Source organism: Nelumbo nucifera, chromosome 5, assembly GCF_055504915.1.
Source record: "Nelumbo nucifera cultivar China Antique chromosome 5, China Antique-T2T, whole genome shotgun sequence".
Classification (NCBI taxonomy): domain Eukaryota; kingdom Viridiplantae; phylum Streptophyta; class Magnoliopsida; order Proteales; family Nelumbonaceae; genus Nelumbo; species Nelumbo nucifera.
In genome coordinates this window covers 56924198-56944868 of record NC_142653.1, presented here as the reverse complement: position 1 = coordinate 56944868, position 20671 = coordinate 56924198, and the positions used below count along the sequence as shown (strand labels likewise).

Below are 20671 nucleotides of genomic sequence, written 5' to 3'. Positions count from 1 at the left end.
ATCACCCCTATCCGATCTAATATATTATTTATATTGTAATTTTTTAAATTTGTTATAGTATTTATTTTTTTATAAAAATATGTATATATATATATGATGAAAATAATTAAAAAATATTTATATTTTTTGTTTTTCTTTATTTAAATTGGTATATTTTATTTTTTTAATAATTTATTAATTTTTAAAGAAATAAATTGGATAGGATCAGATCAGATCCGAAGATTTGAATTCAGATCATTGCCTATCAGATCCAATCAGATCTTTGGATCAGATTGGATCCATCATGAACAATGTCGGATCGGATTCAGATATACTCTGATTTGAATCCGATCTGATCTGTTTGCATCCCTATATATATGTCCATTAACAGATGTGACTAGAGCAGGGCCAGAGTCTGGATCTGCTGATCACAAAACGTTGTCCACTAGCCCTATAGCCCCACATGGGAAATCTCTCATACTCTATGCTGCTATTCTTAAGGAGATACTCCTGATGTGTGGCTGTAGGGTCTTGTAATCAGCATGTGGCCAGTGTTTTGTGGTCAGTGGATCCAAACTCGTAGGCCCCTATATCATTATATTTACCGTAAATGTTTTGAAACAGTAGTTCAAGAGACAAGGCAAACCATGAAGAAAAGAAATGAGTTTTATAGATATTGGACTCTTGGACTCTGCAAATGAGGATTGTTGTGTTGTATAGGGCTAGGATATGCTACAAACAAGGTGTGTACAATGGGCTAGATAACCAATCAAAAGTAAACATGCCAATAATTGTTATGTATGAATTACTGGATAAATCCCATGTGTATGGATCTGATCACTCTTGATTGTTTATGTTGCGTGTTGCACATGACTGGAAAAGTAAATTATTTGTGGCATATCTGCAAATGCTGGAACTCCCGTTAATGCCCCAAACTCCTGTAAGCTAAATTTAATCGGCTGACCAAAAAGTGTTGCCCGGTTGTCCCCAAATGGTTGTCCTACTCCTTCACAAGAAAACTAGTATATTTAAACCAATGTTTTTGAACCGCCATTGACCTTGATGGTTAAACCATTTGACCCAGGAACTGTCTATGCAACTGGTTCCATTTTACTTCAAACCTGGGCAGTTGAACTGTTGACCGAGATGGTAGTCTATTCGGCCTGGGAATTGTCCAAGCAACCGGTTCTGTTTTGCCACAACCCCAGTCCCTGGGCAAAAACTGTTGAATTAGTCAACCCATTGACCTGGGTGGTTGAACTGTAAACCTGTTAAGCCCATTCAATGGTTTTTGGCCTTTTATTTTATTTTTTTTATTTTTTCCTCAGAACGGGGCCATCTGTTTAAACCAGATGGTTGAACCATCAACCCAGAAATTGATGGCCAGAATGGTTCAGTTCCAGGTCAATTTTTAAAACATTGATTTAAACTAAATTGTCATGACAAAATAATCATTTATTCAATTTAAATGTGCAATTAACTATGTGAATCAGTATATTTAAAGCTTGAGGACTTGATCAGTGTAGACTTGAGAGCTGATGATATTATGGCAAGCTTTTTGGGTCCCAGTTATTTAATACTTTTCACGGGCTGAACGATCCAACTGCCAGTGTAATTCATGACCCGATCAAGGTTTAAAGATAAGAATTTGCTGATAGTGGATAATGTATATAGGAGAATTTGCTGATATTTCAGTGGATAATGTATATAGGAGAATTGATATTTAAATGCAAAGTCAACCTCATTCAAAAGAAATTTGCTCTTTCAGAAATCTGTAAAATTCATGGATTGGAGTATTTAAAGATGCTAATAGGAACACCATTTGCGTTTGTTTGGGGACTGCAATTAGAGCAGAAAGTCTAACCTTGTAATCACAGTTGAAAATGTTGAAGCCAATGCTACAAGATATTATGCTCCACAAGTCCCAATCTAAAACTTCACCACCCCTTGCCCAAGTTAAATTGCACAACCAACCGGATTTTTGCTTAGCATCTAGGCCAATGCCAGGTTACGCTGTTCACTAACTTCAATGATTCATATTCACACAATTAAACCAAAAAAGACTACAGAACACTTTTATCCTGTAGATGTCGAAATCTGTATCATGAGTCTGATATTGTACCAACATATACAAAAGACTAACATAGCACAACTGAAGGTTGGTATGAAATCGCACCATCATTTCACAGGAAGTCGGGAAAAAAGAAGAATCAATGTAAGAACAATAGGCATGAACAAAATAGCTTAAGATCAGTAAGAATTCGAGAGCAGTCACTTGGGACTAGAATACCCGCAGAATACCAGAAAACCTGATCTTATGTTACAGTGTACATATGGTGTAGCCCTATTGCTGCATCAGAAAGCCACCAATCAGCAATCACCCAATGAACAAGAAAGTTTACCGCAAAGTCATCAACCAGTCAAATCAGAGCACACACATGACGTTTCGCCCCAAAGGTTTCTGGTAGAAGTTGAAGGGATCTGGGTAGCATCCGCAACTCGTCAATCTGCTTAAAACATTAGCAATGACTCTTCATAAAGTATTTGCCATATCCACCCACTACTCTTCATGATGCCATGGATTCAACAACCCGGAAGAGATTGAGCAGATGCAAAAGGAGAAAAGCTTGCTGCTGACTCACTACAACGCCGCAGATACTGTTGGTGGCTGGATGACCCAATATAACTTGGTGAGGCATTGCTTGAACTTGGAATATAGGGTGATATGTATCTCGAGTTAAGAGGTGATAAAGAAGGGTAGCCCAAGGAGTGTGGTGAAACTAGGTGGGAGGCATGAGATCTTTGAGAAGACGCATTCCTGAGGTCTCTTGAGCTGCTTAAATAGAGGGCAGGAGAGGGAGAGTTGCTATAAGATCTAAAAGACTGTTGTACATAGGGAGTGGTGGAGAGGGTATGAGTACGAGAGACAGATGGTGATCGTGATGATGGTGGAGCTATTCGTATGGCTGAAGATGTTGTGAACGACGATCTGGAAGATGGCGGTCGTGATGATGATGGAGCTATTCTTATGGCTGATGATGCTGCGAATGACGATCTGGCAGATGACAATCCAGAAGAGGATGCAACAGAACCTGACCTTGATGGAAGCAATGGAGTGCACTCAGAAGCTGGAGGATCACCAGAGCTTGTCCTAGCATCTCTCTTGCAAACTGGGCAAAACGTTCTCCATGTGGTAAGCCAAGCATCAACACAGAAGGCATGGAACTCTGTTGAAATACCAAGAATGTATAGTTTATTAGACATACGAGTAATATTAAATATAAAGCAAAAAAACTTGGTTTTTTCCAGAAACTGTAGTGGATATAAGTGAACCCTGAACTGAAATCCCAAATGTTGTCAGTTTGGCATGAAGCATGGGGTAGCGTAGCAATTCACAAATAGAAATGTCACTTGGATAGTCACTGTGTTATCTTATTATAACTCCAAACCTAGACAAATAACAGCAACTTCTAGAATATCTCCTACCCTATCCAAAATAATTCCTTGTATTTTAACCTCCTGAAGTCTTGTATCTTCAAATACGAGGCAAAAACAAAACCATGATAAATCAGTTTGGGTACCTAGACTGCCAGAGGTAATACAGACAAGGATGCCAAGCAGGATCATATTAACCGAGATATTAAACACCACACAACATTCAACTAGTGGTGAATAGTCAACACTCAACACTTGTTCCTTTATCTTCTACTGTGAAATTCGAAGTTTAAAACATCAAGGATTTGGTGAATAAAGGGGAATAGTCATACATATTGATACATAAGTAACATTAAATCAATGTAACATTTCACCCAAGGCCCCCCATTATCAACAGGTGCCCCGATAGAAACAATCCAAACATAATGGATCAGTGGAAACGTGCACAGAATAGAACAGTTTATTTAAAAATGCTAACAGGAGATAACATTCTTCTTTATCTAACATAAAAATATAGTCTGGACTACAGAAGAGAAAAACAAAAAAAGTCTAGAAACAAACAAAATGATTATTAATTGACTATAGATGCTCCTTAGCTATATTGCAGGAACTTGGGAGAACTGGAATACCAAGATACTTTTATACAAATTTCATCCATCAGAATCCCCAAACATGATGTACTGATGGCCCATTGATACATATGTAATATTTGCCCATTAATCTCTATATGTAATTGGGGAACTGTGGTCTCTCTGGTATTGATGACGTTCTTGGCGCATAGTCCCAAGTTTGAAATCTCCTCAACATTAGTAGGATGGTAATTGGAAGCGAACAAGATTCCTTAAAAGGAATCGTACCCCTTGTATTGAATCACTACACATTATCTCATACCCCAGGTCAGCAAGCATGTTCAACCAAAAAAAGGTCAACAAACGTGTTGGTGCATTCACTGCACAAAGACTTAAGACAGTGCAATGATCTGTGTTGGAGGTACAGATGCTCATCTACTCCAGCTTTGGTAACTCTTTTTTCCAATAGGATAACATTTAGAGCAGTAGGCTTCCCTTGTATTTAGGACTGTGGATGGTCAGATAGACCATTACAATCAAACCAAAGAGACTGTATTGTTAGAGTAGTCATCAACAAATAATAAGAAATATTTGTACCCCCCCATGGTGGGAGTATGGTAGGGCCCCCAAATATCGGTATGCACAATCTCAAAAGGAAGGCTGCTTCTTTTATTACTTAAAGGATAAGATGATCTACTATGTTTTGCAAGTTCACAACTTTCACATTTTAACCCAGACACTTCTACTGACTCGAACAAGTTTGGAAAAAGACTCTTTAAAGACCTAAAAGATAAATGACCCAAGTGATTGTGCCAAAGCATAATCTTACTACAAGACTCAGAAACAAACAATTTCCTTGCTTCACTCTACTCTCCCTGTGAATGTTCCAACAGGTAGACTCCATTCATCTCATGGCCAATCCCAATCACCTTCTTCGTTTCTAGATCCTGAAAAATACATTGTATGAGCAAGGGCTGAAGTAAGTTGTTGAGCTGATGTAGGCTGAGCTGAATTACTAAATTCATTTTCTAGCTGAGTCAGAGCAGCTCGGACTGCAGCTAGGGTATCTAGAGGAGTGCCTCTTGTGCCTGATGAAGTTGTACTATCAGTGTTGACAGCCATATTAGCATTCCCTTTCTTATTTCTGAGCTTTGCTGGAACTAGATGAGGGTGCAACTTCCAACAGGTGTCCTTAGTATGCTTAGGTTTCTTGCAGTGTTTATATACTAAGTGCTTCTTAGCTTCCTTCTTCTCCTTATCCCCCCCCCCAAGATTTAGGCCTTACTGCTATCAAGGCTGATTCGGAGGGCTGTTGCTACAACATAACCTTTCTCCTAGTTTCTTCACTATGCACTAGGGAATAGACTTGTGATAAAGTCACACTATCTCTTGTCAACAACTGTTGTCTCACAATGTCATATTCAGAGTTCAAACCAGTTAGGAACTCAAAAACTCTATTAGTTTCAACCTGCTTCCTATATGTTTGTGCATCTTTTTGACTCTCCCACTCAGTTGTTTCAAGATGGTCAATTTCATGTCACAAGGATTTTAAGGTTAAAAAGTAAACAAAGACCTGCTTCTCTCCTTGCCTCAGATTTTTAACCTTACATTTTAGCTCATAAGCCCTAACAACATTAAGAGGCTGAGAGTAAATTTCCTTCATAACATCCCATATTTCCTTAGTTGTTTTGGCCCACAAGTAGTTTCGGCTAATGTGTGGCTACATAGAGTTGCATAGCCATGTCATCACCAAAAACTTTTCTTGGACCCAACTAGCATAAGTAGGGTCCTCCTTGGAGGGTTCCTTCACATCCCCTAGCAAGAAGTTTGATCCATCAAACTTAACAATTGTAATCTGAAAGGTGTTTTCAGTCATGTTACCTGAACAACCAGTCCCAAAAGCACCTTCCCCTTGGTTCTTGTACTCCATTCTAAGTTAAGAAGAGGCTTTAAACTACTGTGAAAAGAAAAAACTATATTTTAAGGTTGATAACAGCCAACCTAGGACAATGATTTTGCATTAGATAACAGTCAACTATTATCCTGGGATTGATATCAGTCCTGAGATTTTCTATCCGTACCTCTCTTAATGAATAACAAAGTCCTTTTGAATATCAATCTCAAGAAAATGTACTTATTTTATGAAGACAAAAGCCCAGAAAACTGATTGCTACCTTCAGTCTTCAAACTTGATCAATTGATTACTGTCAGCACCTTGAATCTTGATCAAAGAACCAAGAAAAAAAAACTGATTGGCACCTCCAATCTTGATCAAGAATCGATCTTGATCACTCAATTCCTGCCTAATTCTTCCTGATTACAAGAAACTCTCTCCAATCTTAGGACAGCTGCTAAAGCCTTCTTGCAACCTCCAAGAATCAGCCAAAATAAGGATCTTTCTGAACTTTCATCCCTAAACAATTCTCATGTGGTTGGCTAAATTAAATCCACATGAGAAACCCTAGATCTAAGGCTTTGATACCAACTTGAAAGAAGAAGAAGAATTGTTTACGGTATTACAGGTTTGAAGAGAAGAAAAGAGAAAAAGAGAGAGAGAGAGAGAGTTAAGAGTTGATCAATTGATTACTGTCAGCACCTTGAATCTTGATCAAAGAAACGAGAAAAAAAAAAAAAAACTGATTGGCACCTCCAATCTTGATCAAGAATCGATCTTGATCACTCAATTCCTGCCTAATTCTTCCTGATTACAAGAAACTCTCTCCAATCTTAGGACAGCTGCTAAAGCCTTCTTGCAACCTCCAAGAATCAGCCGAAATAAGGATCTTTCTGAACTTTCATCCCTAAACAATTCTCATGTGGTTGGCTAAATTAAATCCACATGAGAAACCCTAGATCTAAGGCTTTGATACCAACTTGAAAGAAGAAGAAGAATTGTTTACTGTATTACAGGTTTGAAGAGAAGAAAAGAGAGAAAGAGAGAGAGAGAGAGTTAAGAGAGGAGAAAAGAAAGAAGGGGTTCAGTGGTGAATAATCTGCTGCCCCATACACTCCTTTATTTATAGCTTTTAGGATCCTTACAAGAATAGGAAATAAACAAAAAATAGAAACAATAAGGCCATCCAGCCCAACTTAACAGAAATTAGAAACCTCTAATAACAGAAATTAGAAACTAAAGAAATTAGAAACCACTAATAAAAGAAATTAGAAACAACTAGGTGTGGGTATGAAACCACACACACTAGAGCCTGAGTGTGGGTATAGAACCCCACACTCGTGACTAACCAACTATTTCTTCAATTATAATCGGATCAGTTATGGGTTTTAATATTATGTCCTGTTCAGGACATACTATGCAAATATTATGTCCTGAACTGATTAATACCCAAACCAACTTTATAGTACAAAGATACCCCTCATGGTACACTTATAATAGTTTCATATTATCATACTCAAATGTGTCAACTTAATAAATGAGCAAGTTTATTGTCAAATTACAGGTTAAAAAAAGAACTGTCAATTATAATCGGGTCTTACTAAGACAGCTCTTTTGATCTTGATTAATGATTGGGTCAGTTCTAGGTTTCTTAACATATATATTAGTCAATTCAAGACCAGGTCTACCTTAATCTGGACCAAACCCAACCTATTGACAGCATTTCTTGTATTCTCCCCTACCATATTTTTCCTGATGAAACTTAATATTTATAAAAAAGTACCATGTTTGGTACAGTCAGAGGTACGTACTATGACGGCATGGTAGCACTCTGAGTTTCTCGCCCACTGTGTAGTCTTCAAGGCATATGGCACAAGTACTTGAAGTACAGTTATCTTCTAAAACTGTTGTGAATATGAGGCTTGGCATTGCTTTCACTAAACGACTGCTCATGCCATGGAACTCCCTAACATGAGGAGTTTGAGGATGTTCTCGTCTCAGATGGTGTCTGCGAATGTAGAAACAAGTACCCAGCACAATAGACAGGGCCAGTAGAGAAACAAATGAGATGACCATGATAGACCAGGCAGAATTTTCAAATGTTGGAAGAATCCACAGCTCCATGTTAGGACAGCCAACATACTGCTTTAGTATATCACCCGCAGCTTTGGAGATGAATATAGAATGTATTTTAATACCTACTGAACTTCCTGCCACTGCAATTTCATCAGAATCATGGATTAGAAATAAGTAAAGATTCCACAACATATTAGGACAGCCAACATACTGCTTTAGTATATCACCCGCAGCTTTGGAGATAAATATAGAATGTATTTTAATACCTACTGCACTTCCTGCCACTGCAATTTCAACAGAATCATGGATTAGAAATAGTAAAGATTCCACAACATAAGAATGTATGATATAGCCATCCTTTAATAGAACTTAAACTGCTCTAAGAAAGGTACCAAAATATGGTATAGTGAAAAAGATTAATGTCAAGGTGCTTCTAAATTTGCAAGGAATGCCATCTTTTTTGTGGGGAAAGGGGGTTCCAATGGCTTAAGTTATTATTTTAAATATATACCAAGTATAAATAACAGAATTTGCAGCTTACATCATCTAACCTAGTGGATGTGTAAATTTCCAGACCTAACAGCATACATAATATGCTCTAATAATTGCCTTCAAAAACATGACCATCACTGTACAGGTTTCTAACAAATGTAAAAGTAGAATTGGACCTAAAATAGTAGGAAGTCAGATTAGAACATAATACCAGATTGTAGATTTGCCAAGATATTTCCTAAAAGATCAAACAAATTTTGTAATAGGAATATGCTAAGTTTCAAACAATCCTCTTAAAGAACAGTCTTTTTATTGTAGACATAATATTAGAGTAACAAGATGTTAACAACAGTGTGCATAGACAGACACAGTAGTCAGAATCTGATGTGTGCCCAAGAGTCTGACTTGGCAAGATGAGAACACATGGATTCCCAGACACACCTATACACACACACACACACACACACACACATATATATATATATATATTTGATAAACGAATTCTAACATTATACACCTACAAAAAATGGATTCATCTTGTATATATTAGTTATTCATTGTCAAATAAGCAAGGAGATAAAAAGGAAATGTGCAAGTACCCTCAAGAATCCATTGAGCATCGGACTTGGATGCATGTCTGGCATGACACATTGCTCATTAAAGAGAACTTATACAAGCCAAGGTTCAAATTTTCAATATGATATGACCAGTGTTTAGAAAACCGGACCAGACCGGCCGGTTGGATTGGTTGACCGTGACCCGGGGGCTGGCCGGTTCGATCACACCCCAAGAACCATAATGTCTAAAAACCTGGTGAAAATTGGCTAACCATCTGATTTAACCAGAAAACCGTTGAATGGGTCCTGGTTTCATGAAACTGCCTAGGTCACTAAGTAATTAAAATTCTAAATTGAGTGTGACAAGATTTGAACCCATGACCTCTTATTTTTATATATTGCTTAATTACCACTAAACCACCTCTTTATTTGTGCTATTTAATGACTTTATTGTATATATTACTTTATTACACATATTTTAAAGAAAATGTAAATTAAGAGACTTGAACCTTGGTCATTTGCTTTAAAAATTAAGGAATTTTCCATCCATTTACCATATTTAAGTATATTAAAAGTTGTAAAATATATTATATATAGCATTTATATGACCCATAATTTTTTTGATGAATATATGGCCCATAATATATATACATAAATGCCACATCATCACAGTTCGCCCCCGGTTGAACCTCTGACCCGTGAACCTCTCCCTTCTCCAGTTCTATGACCAGTCCAATTCTATGAACAATGGATATGACCCATATCAGGTGTTTCGTATCTAGGAGTGCAACTTGGATGGGCTCAAGTTGGGATTTTTTCAAATTTGAATGGGCCCAGCCCATAGACCCGAGCACAAAACAGTGTACAATGCTAACTCAAGCCAACCCAAGTTGCAGCCCTAATCATATTATATCTTTTACTAGATGGTACACCTATTTTAAGGTATTTTCAGAAACTTTTTTTTAATAATTAAAAGACTGAAAAATAGGGCTCCTCTGAAATTTTCAAAAAAAAAAGTAAAAAATTAAAAATATACAAGGTTCAAAGTATTGATACACCCCTCGATATTTTGAACCTTACATGCAACACTAGGACTCAACAACCCAACCATATTTATAACAAGATAAAGACACTTAGTTCCTTCAACAAACAGTATATTTACCATAATTAGTTTAATCCTCTAACTTCTGTTTGTAGTTATCCTAATTTTCTTTTCCCCCTTTCATTGTACATCAATTTATGTTTGCATTATGTATATCCATATTACTAACTGGGTTTCTAATCCGATATGTTTTTTTTTCCAGTATGCATGAAAGTCAAACTGATTTCAATTTTCCTTCTTCCAATTAGATATTTATTCAAATGTTATAACAAGGAGGATGACAATAGTTACATGAAAGACATACAATTTAAGAATTAGTTCTCCACTGTTTACAAAATCTTACGATTTATGATACAATTCATGATTTAAATCATGAAACCCAAGGGCTTTTATTCGAATCTTTTGTTTGAATCTTTTTTAATCAATTCAATTAAGAATTAGTTCACTTTGTTTTTTTTGGTTTATATTTAGTTTTGTCAGGGGTGACTTGGTTTTGAAGACTTTACTAGAAATTGATTTATTTACACTACTTAAGACAATATATTGAGTTTATTTTTCATTATATATAGGATAAATAGCCATTATATGTGGATTATTTGATTTTCAAATCAAACTTGATTTTTTTATAATTAAACTTGATTATTATCATCATGGACTTCCAGTGTACAAGTGGTAAATTCTATTGTTTTAGGTACATATATGGTAGATATTGATTAAAAATAGGGTAAAATTACTTTTCTGTAAATATTTAGCCCCTGTTTGGGAACACTTTGTTATGGGCCCGAGAATAGGATCTCGTCATGGGTCGGTCACGGGGAAAACCTCCTGTTTTCCCTTGTTCCTCCCTGCTTGATGAACCTATCTTGGCACCCTAATGGTGATTTGTCCAAGAGATCACCTAACTCTCATTGCTCTCTTTCTTGACTGAAATTTTCGATGCCCTTATTCAATATTCTTAGCTCCTTAAATAGGAGATTACAAGAGATAAGAGTCCTACTTTTAGGAAGACTCCTTGCTAATTAGGAAGACTCCCTACTAATCTATCCTACTGAACTATTAAGATAAGATAAGATAAGACTCCCTTAATCTATCCTACTGAACTGATAAGATAAGATAAGACTCCCTACTAATCCATACTACTGAACTGATAAGGTAAGAAAACTGAATAGATAAGATAGGATGAGAACACTAAATTGCTGCTGCTGAGAACACTAAATTATTGTTGCTGCTGCCGATGCCCACATCATTACTCCCCTCCTAGACTACGAGCTTGTCCTCAAGCTCGAATTCAGGATGGGTGTCTTGAAACACAGTCAAAGGAATCCCGGATAGGTGGCATGATTTTGCCCTCCTGGTTCGGGTTCCAATGAAGAGGATTCATCCTCAGACAGCTGTAGTGAGATACCAAGATTTGACCATGCGTAGCTGCATTCTTTGTCGCGGCCAACTACAGCATTAAGGTACTTTGGTTGCCCTGAAGTTGAGTGGGGTGAAACCTCTAACGAGAACAAACTATTCTCTTGAAGACTCTTCAAGGATGTTTGAGTGGAATTCACTCTAAACAATCCAACAAATTGTGAAGGGCAGAAACCTCCATAAAATCTTCCTCAATAAGGTAACGTTTCATGCAAAGAGATTCACCTCACTCTACAAGTGATGTTTGTTATTCTTATATCCAACTTTCCAATCATCTTTTTGAAGAAAACAATATTTGCAGAAGATGTTTGTTATTCTTATATCCGACTTGCCAAGCATTTCTAAGAAAAACAAAATTTAGACAAGAAATCGTGTCCATTGTCTCAATGAAGTTGAAGTAAAAGAAGGGGATTCAATATTAGGAGCACATGAGAAGTTGAAAGTTATCAAAAGGGAAGCAAACCTAGAATTCAGAGACCTTAAGATTAAGATCTGATTTGAGCAAGGACCCAGACCCTATTGCAGAGGGTATTACAACAGGATCAACCCTTCAGGTTGAGCAGTATTCTTAAAGTTATCAAAAGGGAAGCAAACCTAGAATTCAGAGACCTTAAGATTAAGATCTGATTTGAGCAAGGACCCAGACCCTATTGCAGAGGGTATTACAACAGGATCAACCCTTCAGGTTGAGCAGTATTCTTAAAGTACCTTCAGTCCTTGGAGGAGGAACTATCAAAAAGAGAATAGTAAGGATAGAAGCAATGAGAGAACAAAAGTGTTATGCATCTTCAATCTTCTTAATGGAAAAGATAATTCATAACAATGAAACCAAAAAACAAAATGAGATCCCCTTCCTCTTGTTCTTCTTCTTCCTCCTCCTCCTCTTTAAGAGGCTTGTGCCTCCTTGTTCTCAGGAGGTTTATACCTCTTACATTTAACTGTCCTCCCTTTTTCCATCTAATCACCATCTGAAACTGTCCTCCCTTTTTCCATTCTCTCCCATTTGAAATGTAGTTGGATGGGCAGTAGAGTCTGCTGATGAGAATAATTGTTTCTCATCACACACACACACATGATATTCTCTTTTTATCTCCCACTTGAACTACATGAAACAAATTATGATTGAGCCTAATACAAATGATCTCTAGTTATTCCTTACTTAGCCAAAGAATTTGCCAGTCCCATTTACCAATCTCCTTTCCCATTGAATACTTACAACTATATTTGAGGTCAGCGGTCAGCCACTTAAATTTCTTGGTTGCCCCTAGTCCCGCAGGACCCCTGAGTATAAAGCAATAATATGTCCATTTGAATTCCTAAAAACCACCCAATATTCTGGAGGGGAAGAGAGCTACTCTTCCTTGGAGACTCTAAGAGGTCGAGTACAAGCTCAACTTAATAGCTGGATGGTGACCAGTTAAATCTTTGCCTGCTTCAACCTGGATGACTTGCAGAGAAATTGGTCAGAATTAATGCTGACTTCCCCAATTCACCTCCAGAATATGCCATCTTCCCCAATTACTATCACCCCGAGACAGGATAGTAAGTATATCTAAACTTCAATGGAAATCTCGGAAAGGCTCATGATGTTCTCTCAAAGCTGCAATTGGGGTCTTTTTGCACAGATCTAATGGTGTCTTGGTTTGGGTGTATAGTGGCCCTTCCAAGGCAGAAGATGCAGCTGAATCAGAGATTCGAGCTCTCCTTGAAGGTCCCAGAATCACCGAAAAGCAGCAGTTTGGGCCCCTAGCAATGGAAGGCAACTCAAGAAATTCAATAAAATGGACATCTGGACATGCCTCTAGACCCTGGAAGCTCTCCCACTTGTTAGAAATTTGTGAGGTATCCTCCTGTTTGCAATGTAGCTTCAGATGGCTACCCAGAGAGTTAAATCAAGCGACAGATTATTTAGCAAAATCTGGGTTGGGAAGGGAATGTTTGTATAGTTCCAAAAACAATGCCAAGTATTTATGGACTTTGGTTCTGTATTTTTTTTGTAATCAAGGCCTTTGTACCCCCCCCCCCTTACTCTTTAATGAAATCAGCTAGCTTCTCTCAAAAAAAGTATGAAAAGGAAATTACAGACTCCATCATCTACCAACACCAACCATAAAGCTGACAAACTCCATCATCTACCAACTTTTTCTTGGTAACAGATCAAGCTTTGTTAATGAAATCCAAAGAAGGAATAGCAGTCATACATAGCCTCTTTGAAGGAGGGAACCAAAGTATAAAACACCTACAAATAAGCTCTAGAGTCTACCCTTGTGGACTCCCAATAGAAAGAATTCATGTGTATCTCACACCTAGCTGGTCAATTAGCTACATAATTAACTGATCTTCTAATCCTTCTGAACAATATGTCCATTGTGATGGTTAGAGCACCCACCTCTCTAATGGCATGTACATACAGGAGATTATGGGGTGTTGCCTTGTCATTTTGTGCTTTAAAAGGCCTGTGACTGTGAGGACCATGAATGAGCTATGTTACAGTGGGGAGACTCCAAGCCTAACTTAGCAATATGTGCACAAAATTTTCACTCTGTACAAGAGGCAGTACCTTTCATTTGGTAATAAAGATCAGAGTTATAAACAAAGGATTCTCATATTTCAGATGCACCAATAAAGAAATGGAGTTCTAGAACTTCTAGCAAAACAAGTGATGCTAAAAGAAACCAATAAAAATAAATACTATATTACCAAATAATTGCATCTATATATCAATTAAAAAAAATAACTTGAATAGCATTTTGTCCACTACGCTAACCAATTAGCATAGAGATAACAGCAATAAAAATAAATCAGACAACATTAGTGCAATCTAATATTCCCAACCAAATTCTACAATATTTATTGCACTATTGCTTTTTAACAGAGAAAAAAGCCTACATCAAGGAATATTTACATGAATATCTGAAACAAAAAAAAAAAAGAAAAATGATCTCAAGGATGAAAACATTACTTGCAATCAAGGCACCATTATCTTCATTGTCATATACAATAGCTGCTTTGAACCCTGCATTTTGTGCCCTTCTAACTTTGTCCTCGAAGGTACATCCACCCCTGATGATCAACACGAATGGCGGCCTTGCACCTTCTTCTGTATCCATTTCATTTGTCAAGGGCAAGCATGCATCAATAGGATCTGCCACATATAATTTTCCACACTCGCCTGATCCTTTAATCGCCGGAGCTGAAATTGTTTAAAAAAGATAAACACACACTACAAAAAACTTTTAAATCCCAACTACATTGAAAACAATTAATCTACTATATTCTACAAGCATCAAAGTTCTCCTCCTGGAACAAACAAAGGATTTCATAACTTCTACCTATCTTGCATCAACAAATATACATACTCCACATCCAATTGAAGCAAATGAAGAAATCTCAATCAAGAGACAACATCAAATCGCAATAAAACAAAAGCAAGGCAATTCAACTTACCGAAGTTAGCTTCAATGTCTTCAAAGGACATAGTTAAATTGTTTGCAACCAACACCACATTCGCCGTCGCCGTGGAAGCCAGTAACCAAGGAATAATGTACAATACCACAAGAAAAGACAGCAGTTCCCCTACATACTCTTCCTTCCTAAAACCTCCAAAACCCATCTCGATCGATACCATGACGCAAATAAAGAACCAAAAATTCAAAACCAATAAAAAAACCCCAAAATCCAAACCCAAAAATCAGCTCACTCAATTCTCAAAACCCTCCAATCCCTGCAGGAAATTGTAGAAAGTTGAATCAAAACACACACCAAACACCACCAAATAAAAATATACGAAAAACCCAGAAACAAATACAAAAAGAAGAACAAAGTGGGAAACATACCTGATGAAATCAACTAATCGAAACCACGAAAGATAAAGGATATCAAGATTATTAACAATAAAAAGGAGTTTCTCTGCCAGATTCCTCTATCAATCAAAACATCAGCTTCCATGCTTCTTCTTCGAATTTTATTCTAAACAGAAGTCGAACAGGACGAGGAGTATTGGGCTCTAATAGTGGAGGTGGAGAGCTGCGCGTGTGGGCTCGAGTGGAGTGGAAAAAACCAAGAGGAACAGATACTGTGAACAACTATCTCATTTGCCAACTACGCGTTTACACTCGGTCGTGCCTATCCTCTTCCTCTCGCAAGTATATGCCATCACCACGGGCCGTGAATGCCACGGACATATTTTGGACCCTTCACCGAATTTTCATTTGCGACAAAAAAATCAGTGAACGTTCAGATTCCCATAAAGGCCCTCTCTTCGTTTTAACTTACCAAAATATCCATTTAGTAACTTCTATAAAATGAAAATTAGAATTAAAATTTAAAAAAAAAAATATCTACTAAAACCTAAAATTGCAACAAATATAATATCATTTTTTTACAACTGAAAAAAGCATTAAATTAGGTAGTGTTTGATAAACGTGGGTCTGATCGTTTGTTCTTGATTATTATTTTTTTAAGATAAATCTTTTAATTTGGAAAAATGGTTTTTAGTTTCTTCTTATCTCTTTGTAAGGGTGTAAGTATATAACTTTTTGTTTTTCAATGATATTCTCAAAAAATAAACAAAAACGAGTCAAAATGAATATTTCATAATTTTCAAAAATCGGAACGACATTCTTTACATTCAGATTTCAAATGAAAGTAAGTTCACCAATATCAATATATCTCTTAATATAATTATTGCATTTTCATATATCAAATTTCAGAGTAAATGAATAAATTCCGAAAAGTAAAAAATATGATATTTACGTCTAAAATTTGAAAATTAATAAAAAAGATTAATGGAAATCCAAACAATATTAAAAAAGGTAATTTAGAAATTTAGGGGTTTTGTCACAAATTAAATTTTAAAAAGGACAAAAACTAATCACCCTTGCCATTTGTCCGTTTCCTGTTTGTCTCCAAACGAAATAGACGGATGAAACGGGCTGCTTTGTTTGGTTGTTTTGTGAACTAAGATCCCGTGAGCCAGACGGCCCGTGTGGGTAGCACTAGCCAGCCTCAGCCGCTCACACCGCTAAACGTAAACGAGGTCCTAGTTTTAGTCCAAAAGAGAAAGAAAATCTGGTTGGATGAATTAATGCGGAGACACACCGAGAGGTCCGAGACAGACCATCGAATTCATCGGCGGTTTTGAGAAAAAATATTCTTTAAATATTCGGAGGCAGCCTAATAAGGTGCCCCAGCTACCAAGTACCAACTAAACTGGGGCCCACGAATTAAGAAAGAAATATTATCCCAATTATGTCTGGGCCCACCCAAGTGAATGATAGGAACCGGATAATCTCTTGATGGGTCTCGTTACGTTAGTGTATCAATCATCAGATAAATATATCAATTAATCCTGGCCGTTCAATCCATGATCAGGATAGCCTGTTTCTTTTCTTCGAACAAGTGAATGGCCAATACCAATCTCACGGTTCAAACGTTTCTGGAATGTGGAACCGATGGTGTGCGAACAATTGACATGGAGAACCACCAAAAACGATAGATTGTCGGTACACTGTGTGAATTGTCATGAAAAGAACCTCAACCGATAACGTTGTCTTTTGATAAACTGGTGATTGGGTCATTACCAGGACCAATGAGCCTGTCCTTCCAACGTTAAAATTGGTAAACTATTATTTTTTATTTTTTAATAGGATACTAGTCATGATCCATGAGATGTACGTATTTTATTTAGGCTCAGTTTGGAAGGAGTATAAATACAAATATGTAAATTACAAAATAATACAATCTAGGTTGCATTATAGTTAGAGTGTCCAATTTTTTATGTTTTAGATAATTTTGTATTATTTTTATTAAATTTTATTAGTTATTATTTTTAGGTAAAATTATGAAAAGCATCCTCTTATAAAAATTTATAAATTACCTTTGTGTTTTGAACCTAATAAAGTCCTTTCTTATAGTTTTGAAAAAAAAAAAGTGAAAATTCCTCTTTTCCCTTGGCTTTTTAGTAATAAGACATTATAATTACCAAAATACCCTTATTATTATTAAGGTATTGTTGTACGTAATTTAAAGTTTCAACTTTATTCATAACTAATTTATTTTATCACACACTCAAAGTAAAAAGGTTGAAGTAAAAGGAAACAAGTTGTTTTAATAAATTATATGTGAATGAAATTAGTTAAGGGTAAATTTAGTACTTAAAAAAATAATGCATTGCATCAGCATTTTTGTTGAGGTCAAAACACAAGGGAGTTTTGTAGCATTGTTAGAAAATCCAAGGAGGTTTTTGTATTTTTTTCCTTATTTTTAATGGAATTTAAATTGATTTTAAATTAATTGAGCTATATTTAAAATTAATAGTTTGTTTTTATTAATCCTTATTAAATTTAATTAACTATATTAAGTTTTTTTTTCAATTGAGCTTAAGTTGGTTTTGAATTAGTAAAAATTAATTACAAAACTAATAATTGATAGTTTTGTATTAATTTTAAATTAATATTAGTTTTTAATTTATCTTATTCCTTTTTATTAATTAATTCATATCAATACAAATGATTAACAATCATTTTTATTTCATTTAAGTAACTTATTATTTTTACTAGGTTAATTAATTTTTATTATTTTCAAATGGAGTATAAATGGGTTATAATTTTTATGATGTTTAATTCAATGTTTTCAACTTGTTATTGATTCAGATAGTTGAACCATTCAAGCCACCATTCAACTCTATTTCTAATTTCAGGTTTCCTGAAACTCACCCTGTTCAACCCAAGTGGTTGAGCCATTGACCCTTTTGACCTGGTCATTGGGTTACAAGTTACAATTTACAATGTATTGAAAACTCTTGGAAATTTTAATTTTGTGCTCAATTGTCTAATTCGGAATGATCTTTTTTATATTAGATAACTTTTTACGATCTTTGCAGTCCCACTATACAAAAAAAACAAAAAAACAATTGTTTGGCCTTAAATTTTAGTTTTTGGCTCTTATATTTATGAAAAATTAGAAACAACTAGACGTCATATTGTACATATATAGATAGATGATGTGTCAAAATTTGACTCATCCAACCAAGGCATTTGAATCATTAACATATGGCCTAGAAGCAAAAACTATTTAGCCTCCAAGTTAATTTTAAAACACTAATTTTATTTATTGGGTGAAGTAAGTAATATTTATTTTAAAAAGCAAATTACTAAAATCAACTATCTTTTAAATGGAAGTAGATTATTTAGCCTAATAATATATCATTTAATATCTTCATTTCAATATAATTAAATTAATATTTATTAATAATTATAATTTAATGTAAATATATCTAAGGTATATAAAATTGTAGTTAAATTGAAATGGATAAAGATACAAATAAAGTTAATGAATTTTAGGCAATTTATTGGAGTAACTAGTCAGGGTCCGTGCGATGCACGAGCTTTATTGATAAGCAAAACTGAAGATGGAGCTCTATGACATTTCCAATTAAGTGGTATCCATCTAAGTTCAATTCAACTATTATTTTTTGGGGTTATGTCTAGTTTATCCAATCACAATCTAAGTTGCGCTTTAGTGAGAACATCCAATTTTCTATTCTTTGGATAATTTTGTATTATTTTTTTGTATCTTAATGCTAGTTTTCTTTTTTTTTTGAAAAAGATTTTTTATAAATTTTATTGGTTTATTATTATTTTTAGGTAAAATTATAAAAAGCATCATCTTAAAACAATTCTATAAACCACCTTTGTGTTTTGACTATAACAAAGGCATCTCCTATAGTTTTGAGAAAAAAGTGCAAATACCTCATTTCCCTTTGCTTTTTGGTAATAAAGGCATTAAAGTTACCAAAATACCCTTATCATTGTTAATGTATTATCATACATAATTTAAAGTTTCAGCCTTACCCTTCACAAATTATTTTTCCGAACAACTTTTAAAGAATAATTCTCCTTACCCTTCTTGGACAAAGTAAGATAAAAAGGCTGAAGTAAAGTAAAATTAATGCATTACATTAACATTTTTTATTTGGAATGTTGACGAAATGAAGGTATTTGCACCTTTTCTCAAAACAATAGGGCATGTTTTGTTAAGGTCAAAATACTAGGGAGTTTCATAGGATTGTTAGAAAACCCAAGGTGGTTTTTATAAATTTACTTATTTTTATATGGAATTTAAATTGATTTTAAAATAATTAAAATTAATATTTTTTATTATTTTTTGAAATTATTAAAAAATGAAATTATTTAAGTATATTATGTTTTTATTAAATTTAAATTCCTTATGAAATCTATATAATTTTTTTTAGTGGATCTTAAGTTGGTTTTAAATTAATAAAACCAATGATTATTTTATAATTTTCTATTAGTTCTATATTAATTTTAAATTGATATTTCCTTATGGGTCTTCCCTAGTTGAAGGAAAATATTCATTAACCACTTTTTGAAATCTAAAAAATTCTGGGCATAATTTGGGTTGATGCCACAGCCTAAGCCCAACCAAATGCATCTTGACTTATCACATAGTAGCAAAGCATGTAGAATGGATTCAGGGTCCTTCCCACATCTTTCACAAGTACTAGAGATTTTTAATCATCTTTTTGCCAAATTTTCTTTGATTGCTAATCCATTGACACAACATCTCCAAAGGAAATGTTTGATTTTTGGTTCAATTGGGAGACCCCAAACAAGTTTCCAAAATTTTTTATTCTCATCTTGAGTTGATTCCCCATTATTTTCTTGGATTTCATCTTGTATTTGTTTTGTTAGGAAATAAGCAGACCTCACTGAGAATTTTCCATTCTTACTCCCTAGCCAAATTAATTTATCACCCCATGGGTTCGAGGGAATCTCCATTTCTGTGATTTTTTGGGCAAAAGCAGGGGGAATACAAGAATTTATTTTTCAGTGTTCCAGCTTCTATTGTCTTGATCGATTAATTCTGCCACTCTAAGGTTCTCACTATTTTCTTGCCTTGGCCCCATTATTTTGAAACCATTTATATTTGGAATCCATGGATCATCCCAATGAAGGTTGGCTTCTGAGCTTTGCATGGGTAAAATGGTGCTCAGGATAATATTTTGCTTTTAGAAATCTTGCCCATAAGCTTGTGGTATTAGAACAGAGTCTCCATGCTAATTTGGCAAGTAGAGCAAGGCTAAAAGCCCTAGGATCTTTGAACCCTAATCCTCCATTTGATTTGTTTT

The 20671-nt window shown here is 35.2% G+C and overlaps 1 protein-coding gene across 3 annotated transcripts; it reads right to left on the bottom strand.

The window, feature by feature from the left end:
- Positions 1 to 2027: 2027 nt before the first annotated feature.
- LOC104596817 (Protease-associated (PA) RING/U-box zinc finger family protein) lies at positions 2028 to 15641 on the bottom strand. 3 transcript variants are annotated; one of them, XM_010258116.3, is made up of 6 exons: positions 15357 to 15637; positions 14968 to 15244; positions 14483 to 14713; positions 8181 to 8237; positions 7689 to 8093; positions 2028 to 3206 (listed from the first exon to the last, which is right to left on the bottom strand). In XM_010258116.3, the coding sequence occupies exons 2-6, from the start codon at positions 15146 to 15148 to the stop codon at positions 2563 to 2565; spliced, it is 1518 nt and encodes a 505-aa protein (XP_010256418.1). In that variant the 5' UTR covers positions 15149 to 15244; positions 15357 to 15637; the 3' UTR covers positions 2028 to 2562. The 3 variants fall into 3 exon arrangements, with proteins under 3 accessions (XP_010256418.1, XP_010256419.1, XP_010256420.1); XM_010258117.3 differs by having other exon boundaries at positions 8220 to 8237; XM_010258118.3 differs by lacking the exon at positions 8181 to 8237 and having other exon boundaries at positions 15357 to 15641.
- Between the last annotated feature and the right edge of the window lie 5030 nt (positions 15642 to 20671).